The sequence below is a fragment of the Diabrotica virgifera genome, chromosome 5 (genome assembly GCF_917563875.1).
Source record: "Diabrotica virgifera virgifera chromosome 5, PGI_DIABVI_V3a".
NCBI lineage: Eukaryota > Metazoa > Arthropoda > Insecta > Coleoptera > Chrysomelidae > Diabrotica > Diabrotica virgifera.
In genome coordinates, this window is record NC_065447.1 from 63,254,617 (window position 1) to 63,265,398 (window position 10,782).

The 10,782-nt window shown below is 33.0% G+C and overlaps 1 protein-coding gene across 1 annotated transcript; it reads right to left on the bottom strand.

Moving 5' to 3' along the window:
- Window positions 1-9,918: 9,918 nt before the first annotated feature.
- Window positions 9,919-10,736, bottom strand: LOC114325155 (inosine triphosphate pyrophosphatase). The gene has a single exon (XM_028273113.1). It carries the CDS (start codon window positions 10,567-10,569, stop codon window positions 9,991-9,993), a length of 579 nt encoding a protein of 192 aa, XP_028128914.1. The 5' UTR covers window positions 10,570-10,736; the 3' UTR covers window positions 9,919-9,990.
- Window positions 10,737-10,782: the final 46 nt, after the last annotated feature.

Consider the following 10,782-nt stretch of genomic DNA (forward strand, 5'->3'; position numbering starts at 1 on the left):
CGTAATCGTCTCGTGTAACAATGTAGAGAAAACACCAAAGAAGATAATTTCCACATGTTACTTAAAGCTGACACTTTTGGAGAAGTGTCTTCTACGAGAAGAATTGCTTGATACTGTTGAGATCGCTGAGAAATTATTACCATCTTTTTCAGCTGCTGGATTTTTTCAAATTAAACAGCATCTTTTATCAGCATTATTTTCTATAATTATTTCGTACTTCATTATCATTATTCAATTGAATACACTACTATAAATTCGAGAGGATTAAGTAACTAACTTTTTAAGTATTATTACACAATGTATCTACGCTCCATTTCAAACGTTAGAATCAGTATGGTTGTATATTGCAAGCGAGTTTGCTATTCTATCAATTATCATAAATAAATTCTCCTTTAGTATTCCACAGCAGCTAACAGCGATAATCCTCTACAAGTACCTGCTACTACTACCTTTCACGGCCGCTGCCGTGAAAAGCGGCAAGATCGTCAAGGTGGATAATGAAACAACGCAAGCTCAAAAAATTCTCAGAGGTGTAAGACAGTGATGCATTCTCTCCCCACTACTATTCAATTTATATTTAGAAAGTATCTTCCAGGAAGCTCTCGAGGAATGCGAAAGCGGCATCAAAGTACCTGGGCCAATAATATACGATATGCGGATGACTCGGTCTTAATAGCAGACAATATAGAAGACCTCCAAAACCTTCTTAATAAAATTGGAGAACATAGCGAGAACATAGGACTTAGCATCAACATAAAAAAGATGAAGTTCCTTATAATCAGCCAATTATGTCAATATCAAAATGCAAGACTAGCATATAACAATCAAGATGTAGAGCGCGTAAGAAAATTTAAGTACCTGGGAACCTGGCTATGTGAAGACTGGATGTCGGATATGGAAATTAAATGTCGGATAGAAAGGGCCAGGAGTGCATTCATGAAATTCACAAACGTCTTTACGAACTCTGACTTTGACCTGAACCTAAGAATAAGATTCATGAAATGCTATATATGGTCGGTGCTCCTATATGGCATGGAAGGATGGACTTTAAAAATAAACACAATGAATAAGCACTAGAGGCATTTGAGATGTGGATTTATCGACGAATCCTTAAAGTTCCCTGGACCGCACGAATAACAAATGAAGAAATCCTGAGAAGAATTGGTACAGAACGACAACTGCTATACACAATTAAACAGAGAAAAACGGCATACCTGGGGCACCTAATTAGAAACGAAAGATACCAGTTTCTGCAAACCTTAATTGAAGGAAAGATCGAAGGAAGAAGGGGAGTGGGCAGGAAGAAAATGTCATGGCTTCGTAATGTCAAACAATGGACAGGGCTATGAAACATAGGAGACCTAATACATACTGCAAAGGATAGAGAAAATGGACAAACGTAATCGCGAACATCCATTAGTGGATTGCATAAGAAGAAGAAGAATCCATGTACACTACATCACATGTTTGAAATACAGATTTTCTGATATATACACATTTCAAAGGCCTCCAATTTATTTACGGTTGATGTTTTAAGGGTCCTAGGGTCCACATTTCAAATGCTTAGAAAAGAGTAGACCAGACGTAGTATTTTGGTAAACTTAGTTGAATTTCGAGAGTTTTTCGAAATACTTTCTGGCCTATCCTATTCTCGATCTTATTTCTAGATCAGGACTTAGGTTAATATCGATTTAACATCCCAGGTACTTAAATCTATTGATCTGTTCTAAAACGTGCCCGTTTATTGTGCAAGGTTGAGGTACATTTTGGACATAATTAGAGGACAGGAATACCATTTATTTCACCTTATCATACAGCGGAAAATGGAAGTAAAAAATGGATACGGTGCAAAAAAGCTATCTTGGTTACGCAATATTAGACAATGGTGCGATATGATCACTGAAGAAGTATTTCGTGCAATAGCTGGTAGAATAATATTCCAAGAACTTATAAACATGATGATAAATGATAGCGAACGTTTGATCATAGATATGGAACTTAAGAAGGTATTAGAGGTACTCACCATTAATGTAACAGATACCGTAAAATTGGGAAAAATCTTTGAATACTCTGGTATGACATCTACATGTACCCAATCAAAATTTTCAGAATAATTTATGTAGTTAATAGACGCAGTACAACTTGACATTAATACATACAAAATCTGCATTCCAAACAAAGTATTTATATTTTTCGTTAATTTGTACAGCTGTGTATGTCGTCTCTCAATAACAGATATAACATCAAACTGTTTCAGCACACAAGCGACTTCAAGAGAAGTGTTAAGTTTTCGATAAAATATGTAAATTGCATAAACATAATAAAATACTATGGTCAATTTCATTACTTGACCTAAGAACAGATAATACATAATCAAGTATTTTCCTTGTAGGTCAATACCAATATTATAAACCCATAGGATGTTTGATGTTATTGATATAACAAAAAACAATGTAAGATTGTATACAAAGATTGAAGAAAACCTTTGGCAGAAAAAACTTTCATTATTTAACGACAAACTATTCCTTATATCATTAAAATTTCTTAAAAATAGAAGCCAGGTATTTCTATTCCAAAATGCCGAACCTATGGTTGTTATTAACATATCCACGAAATAAGTAATACTTCTGATACCTTCTACCAAGAATGTGGATTTGTAAAATGTACGATAATTTGAAACTTCACCAAAAATAAACAACTTGATAAAGCAGTATACTTGTATCATCGCTATAAATACGAAATAAAAAATTGCATATGCCTTGTAAGCCTTTTCATGATTAAAAATATAATTTTTGAAATCGATAACAGGAACCACACAAAAAACATTCAATATCTTCAGATGTTCGGCCATCTTGCTACTTGGTGTATTTGTGACTTCTGATAAATGAAATTATAAGTCATTTATTTTTCTGATTAAGTTAATGTAATTAAATTAATAAGTCTAGTTTCTCTTGTAAGTGCCGTAAATCAATAGTGGGAATGTACTAACTTCAATAGTGGGAATGTCGTCTTTCATTATTCTAAATAGCGATTTAGATAGCTACTGTAAATAGAGATTTAGGTTTTAGATATTCGAAAAAACATAATTAAAGTAGTGTGTGCCGTAAAAATGGCGGAATTTATTATTTTAACTACGTCCATGAAATCATTTTCTAAAGCTGACTTGTGACTTACAGTTTTTTAAATAAAAATTTGGAAAAATAAAAATGTATATCATTTTTATTCAGTAGTAATGCGAAGGCAAAACTGTCTTAATCTTCACATAGTTCAGAGAGCACAAACCAGCACTCTAAATCGACGATTTTCGCCTCATTATTAGAGGCATCATCAGAGAGGCATAGATTTGCTATCTCTGCCCAAGTGACGATCTTCCGAGAGCTAGTCCTCGCACTGCAACTGACGTTATGAACTAGGTGCCTAGCGACATCTGCTAAATAAAAGTCAAAGTTTTTCAACCTAATAAAAATATTTAAAACTGTTTTTGAAAGATATTTAATTGAAAAAATTATAGGACCATTTTCCTAGTAACACCTCCATGGCTTCTAAAAATTGCAAGCCAGATGGATGCTGCAATGAAGACAAGAGGGAATTCTAAAAGTTGCAATAATAAGAATTCTAAACACGCTGTTTAAAAATAATTAAATAATAATTAATCGCTACAACTAGGGTACAGACTCGGCCACAGTAGGATCAGTATAGTGTGCTATGCGGATGATGCAGCCCTGATTGCAGAGGACGAGGATGACCTACAAAGACAACTTTATCGATTCTATCAAGCCTGTCAACGACTCAACATGAACATATCCACGCAGAAAACAAAATGCATTACCATTGCGAAAGACCCAATTAGATGCAAACTAGTGGTAGAGGGAAAACCAATAGAACAGCTAAACCAGTTCAAATATCTAGGTGTAGAGTTTTATCAAGTTACCATGACCCAGCCAGAGATCTAAGAGGACAAATTAACAAGACCGCTGTCTTGTCCGGATGTTTGAGCGATGTGGTCTGGAATAACCCATATATGAGAATGGACAGCAAAGTTAGAATTTATAAAACTTGCATCAGACCTGTTATGACTTATGGCATTGAATCAAGAGAAGACACCAATAAAACCAAAAGCATGCTACGAATAGCCGAAATAAAGACACTAAGAGCAATAGCAGGGAAGACAAGAAGAGATAGAATATGAAACAATATCATCAGGGAACAATGTGGCGTGCAAGATGTAGTCAGATGGGGCAGGTAAAGACGAAGAGAATGGTTCAGTCATGAAAAAAGAATGGAAGAGCACAGACTACCAATAATTGCTCTAGAAGGAAAACCAGCAGGCAAGCGTCCACCGGGGAGACCACCAAAAAGATGGAGAGATAGCTGGCAGTCTACCTCTCAAGAAATACTTCAACGTCGGAATTAACAGATCGACAGATCTACAACAAGTATAAGGAAGGAAGGAGAAATAAAATGCACTTATTTCGCACAATCATTGAAAATATATAATGTACAAGCAGCTGTTTTGTATAATTTTCTTAAGTAATACTAGCTCTATCACATCAGTTACCCGTACTGGCAACCAAATCATTGACCGGTAGTTCGCCCACTTAATTGCTGACCAATAAAGACCTGCTACCGGCTATAGAAGAAGTTACCGGTACCGGCTACCTATCCACTGCCTAAATAGAATGTCAAATGTAGGTTTTGCTTTAAAATTTTGGTGCATAATTACAGCTACATTTGAAGTAGCTTAATACATTCTTTTAATAACATTGATTAATAAATCAATAAACAATTTATAAAAAAATTCAATAACATACACTCACCGGCACAAAATTCCGCCACCCAAAATTTTTTATTAAGTTTGACAATCTATATTTTTATTATTTGTACTCCGATTTTCAAGATTTTTGCATCGGTTTGTAGGTACATGTATTGATGTCGTTTTTTATTATTCCGGTAACAAATTTTTTTTTGCTTAGATGGCATTATACGGGGTGAATGGAAGCGTTGTATTTTCTCCTAACTTTAAAAAATTCTGTGGAAAAATTGGGGGGCTGATTTTTTCAAACTTTTTTTGTATTATCCTGGAGGTATCACTAAGGTTTTGTTTTTGAATTGTCGGAATATCTCTTTTCTTGTAAGAGCTGTAAATAAAAACACTGCTTTGAAGGTTTTTTTAATTAAAAATATCAAATGCACTAAACTTAACAAAACAAAACAAAATTAACAACAAAACAAAACAATTCAATAGCGGGTATGTCCACCTCTTGCAGTACCGACTGCTCGCAATCTGTTTGGCATCGAATACAGATGTGTTATCCTTGCCTGGGGAATAGCCCGATATTCCTCTACCAGTGCCATAACAGTACCAAATTTTCTTGAGGCCTAGGATGACGGCGAATAGTTTTTTTTAATTCATCCCATAAATACTCAATAGGATTGAGATCTGGGCTGCATGCGGACCATTCTAATATTATCAATACAACCTCGATTTTCTGAGTCAATCAGTGTTTTTATTTACAAAAAATGGTACAGCTCTTACAATAAAAAAGATATTTGGATAATTCAAAAAACAAAATTTTAGTTTTGCCTCCGGGATAATATGACAGGACTATGAAACAAAATCGGCTCTTCCATTTTTCCACAGAATGTTTTAAAGTTAGGAGAAAATACAACGCCTCCATTCACCCCCATATAATCCCATGCAAACAAAATTTTTGTGTTACCGGAATAATACCGAACGATATCAATACATGTACCTACAAACTGGTGCAAGAATCTTGAAAATCGGAGTACAAATAATAAAGTTATAAATTGTCAAACTTAATCAAAAATTTTGGTGGCGGAATTTTGTGCCGGTGAGTGTATTTTCTTTTTGTCATTTTATTCACTTTGGCGGAAACTTAAACACTCCCTAACTGTGAGAATGAGGTTAGCTTTGTATGTTGTATAATAAATGTAACAAATGTTGTAAATACACTTACCATAAAATTTCAAACTGCAATATAAAATTAGTTGTGAAAAAAACAGTCTGTGTAGGTACTCTAAAAAAACTTCAAAAAGCAAAAATTCGGCAAAATTCAACAGATTGACAGCCACAAAATAAACAAACCAGAAACGTCACAAATTGTACTCAAAATCTGAAAACATCCCGAAACGCCTTGTTTTGTACCCATCTCTTTTCAATGTACTGAGTCTAGAGCGTTCATAAAAATAATGTGTGTTTTTACTTAATAACAGGTGGTAGCTGGTTTGTCATTAGTTTCATGCGTGGAAGAGAATGATGCTATACTTTATTTCACGTTAAGAATAGAATGTTACGCTTATGGAGATAAGTGTTGACAAACCTCTTGGGCACAGGTGGCTACTCCACTGCCGATATACGATTCATTTTAATGAGTACGGTGTGGCATCGGCGCGCTTGTATCGTTCATAAGAAATGCATGGGGATATCTTCGCAATGTTCTAATTCTTAACGTGAAATAAAGTATAGATAAAAGTATGTGTTTCATCTCGCCAGGTATTAATGAAGCACGGGTAAAGAATCGTGGACTCAAGTGTAAATTGTGAAATAAAGAAATCAAATTATTTTATAATATTCTAGCCAATATCCAAGCAATATGGCTGATGGAAGAATAAGCTATCAATTTTCGTAATCTTACTTGATTTAGGCCTAAAATACCCCTAATTAAGGAGCAAATTACAATAATAATTCTAAAAAATAAACAATTATAATCATATACAGTGCTCTTCAGATAAAACTATCCACCTTAAATAACTTTTGAACCACTGATTTTTAGGAAATGCGCAAAAATATGTCAAATAATAATTGAAGGGTGAGACATTATGCCATATTTAAGCTTGATGGAAAAGGCACCCTCGCACCCCAGTACCATCCTTTAAATTTTTTTAAATAACTACCACCTTCTTTTATTTGATATTTAGATTCTCCTCGTTGTGCTGATTTCAAAAATGTATAACACATGATGCTTATAGTGATTAGTTTATGAGAAAAATAAATACAAAAGCAAGAAAACTGGACTGAAAAAAATGTTTTTTTGACAATTTTAATAATTTACTCTTCAAAATTCCTGCCATTTATTAGCTATATACTTACTATTGTATGGAGGTGAATGGCAGTCATTCTGTATAATTTTATTGTAAAAATTTTTGGTAGTGAAATGTTCATTCTAAATGTAATAAAATTGTTAAAATTTTTTTTTTCAATCCAGTTTTTAATTTATTAATGGGATACCACCCAATTTAATATATAATATTATAATTATTTAGTGATACAATAAATATAAAGATATAGTAAATAATATGTATGACAAAAATTGGCGATGCAGCTATATAGAAAAAACAAATATTAAAATAATACAAAGTAAATAACAAATATAAATTATATAAGATTACAAAGATTTTTTTTAAACACTGTCTACAAACATTTTCCGAAGCGCACAGCCACAAATCAAGGTCTATTCTATTTCCATTTAGAATGATTCTACTCAGCGGAGAATGCCTACCAAAGTTGCAGCAATGAAATTTAATTGCAAAATTTTGGGATGTTCTAGTAACTCTAGAGGGAACATTAAAGTCAATTAGAGACAGTAGATCATTGCAATTAATTTTTAAATTCAGTAGTTTATGAAGAAACAAAACATCAGCATACATCCGTCTGGAAGATAGCCTAGGAAGGTTTAATTTATTTCTAATCTCTGAGTAGGAAGGGTCACTTAAAGGTTTGTGTAATTTAAAACTTAAGTACCTAATGAATTTATTTTGGATTTTTTCAAGCTTGGCTATATGGATTTCATAAGTGGGTGACCAAACAACTGAGCAATACTCAAGAACAGATCTAACTAGGGAAATGTAAATCAATCTGATGAAATTAATGTTATGCAAACAGCTAGAAGTTCTAATAATGAAGCCTAACATTTTAAATACCTGGTTATTCACATAATCAAAATGAGCGCAAAAATTTAGTTTGGAATCTAATTGAACACCTAGATCTCTTACAGTTGATACAGCCTTCAGTGGTTCTTCAGCTAATTTGTAATTATAAAAGAGGTTGTTAATTCTTCTACAGAAACTAATAAAGTGACATTTTCCAACATTAATGCTCATTTGGTTCCAACTGCACCATGCCATAATTTTGTTAATATCATTTTGAAGTTTTTCACAATCTGAGATGGATTCGATGATTCTATAGATTTTTAAATCATCAGCAAATAGCAGAAATTTAGAGTTATTTGAGATTTAATGTCATTAACAATTATATTAAAAAGGAAAGGCCCTAAGTGGAACACCAGATGTTAGGGAAATTTCACTACATTGAAAATGTTTAATTTTAACAAGTTGTATTTTGCTAGTTAGGTAACTACATAACCAGTTATACAGATTGCCCGTAACTCCAATAGCTTTAAGCTTGTTACACAACAATTTATGATTCACAGTGTCAAATGCTTTGGAGAATTCTGTATAAATAGCATCCACCTGTAGTCTCCTTTCCAAAGCATCAGATATGTATTGCGTGAAAAGTAAAAGATTTGTAGAAGTTGATCTACCTGAAAGAAAACCATGTTTCTCTTCAATTAGTACATTGCATAAAGGTGTTTTAATAGGGTCGCATATTATACTCTCTAGAATTTTAGGAATAGAAGAAAGAATGCTTATTGGTCTGTAGTTAGCAATATTACTCCTGTCACCTGATTTATGAATAGGAACAATAAAACTAGATTTCCACAAACTTGGACAAATACCTGAATCAAGTGAATGAGAAAACAGAAAATATAAGGGATGGGTTAAAGTACATCTACATTTTTTTAATAGTATGGGTGGAATTACATCTAGTCCAGAGCATTTAAAAATGTCTAAATTGGCTAATGTTTCAAATATGATTTCAACCGATAGGTACATTACAAGAATTTAGACTCACTGTTTTTTCATATTTTAAGGTGGGCTGTATTAAATCATCATCATTTGCTCTGTAAATATTTTGAAAGCATTGCGCAAAATTATTAATGGTATCCGCACCATTTTCTTACTTTGTATTTATTTTTCTGATAAACTAATCACTATAAGCATCTTGTGTTATACATTTTTGAAATCAGTACGAGTAGAATCCAAATATCAAATAAAAAAAGGAGGTAGTAATTTAAAAAAAAAATTAAGGGATGGTACATGGGGTGAGAGGGTGCCTTTCCCGGCAAGCGTAAATATGGCATAAAGTCTCCCCCTTCAATTATTATTTGACATGTTTTTGCGCTTTTCCTAAAAATCATTGGTTCCAAAGTTATTAAAGGTGAATAGTTTTATCTGAAAAGCACTGTGCTATTAGAGCATGAAGGTGTTTACTCAGGTGTTATACTCATTTTTTTCAAAAATGCCAATAATGGTATGCATGAAAGTGTTAACTCATTTTCTTGCATTAGTAAAGACTTTGGTGCATAGATGTCGCTAGAGACCCTAAAATCCAATGTTAAAAACCCGTCAGGTCAAATTTTGTCTAAAATAGTCCGAGCAAGAAGGTGTTAACCCTTGATATCTCAAAATTGTTAAAAAAAATGACTTGACACCTTCATGCACTAATAGCTTCAATTATAATTATAGGAGCAATTTTTTGTCATGTTATTAACACCAAATTGTTTATTCAGTTTAATCCTTCTGCAACTTCTGGAAATCAGGCATAACAGGGAGCTGCCCCCACTTTTGTTATTAAAGCCGAATTTAAAATTAAATTATAAGTAGAATTTCAATTTCTTAGAATAAAATCAGAAGTTCTATATTTTATATTGGTTAATAGTATGTATGCATAGATTAAGATGCCCCCACTGAAAATTATCATGGAGCGCACATGACTATATATCTCAAATACTGATGTAAAAATTGTCCAGTTATTGGGAACTGAGATTAATAACTAAGTTTTCATTGAAGTTTTTAATTAACTATTACTTATATAATACAATCATTAAAGTGTTCTTACCTAATCCAATACTACATTACTTCAACACTTTCTTTAATAAAATAATCTCTTAACATATCAAGACCTTTAAACCTATGTGAAATCTTGTTTTTTTCTGTCTTCAGCATTTCTGCATAAGTAATGTCATACCCATCTGGTTGAAAGCATGGATCCCAACCAAAATCTCTTGGTCCTTTTGGACTCACTATGGTACCAGCAGTTTTACCTTGAAATAAAATCACTTTGTCATTTTCACCTCCTGGATGATACGCAAATGTACACACAGCCTCTGCTGACTTATCTTCAAATCCAAACAGCATTTGGTGAAGACCTTCAGGACCCAACTTTTCCAAAAACCATTTTACATAAGGACCTGGTAAGCCTTTCAGGGCATTAAAACACAAAGCTGTATCTTCAACAATTACAGGTCCTGATATTTGTCTGTAAGCTTCTTTAGCTTTAAGAATAGATATCTCATTAATGTCACCTTGTAACTCAGGTAAGTCTAACTTTTTACTAACTAATTTCCTTGGAAAATCTGATCCTAAAATTTGAATAACCTCTTCCAACTTTTTTGAATTGCCAGTTACAAATGTGATAGCTTTCGACATTGTATTGATATGGAACAGAATATTAACTAATATAACTAATGAAATAAAACAAACTAAAGTACTTTATACAAATAATGAAAATCTATTAACCAAAATTTAAAAATTTAAATATCTAAAAGTGAGGTTATGCCGCACTCTTACACATCTTCTTATTCTTCTTTCTTGAAGTAAATCTGTCAACGGGCTGTCAACAAATGATATGTGAATGGTCTT

What these genes read in the sequence shown, in the direction of transcription:
- LOC114325155 (XM_028273113.1), bottom strand. Translation starts at nt 10,569, where the DNA reads ATGTCGAAAGCTATCACATTTGTAACTGGCAATTCAAAAAAGTTGGAA.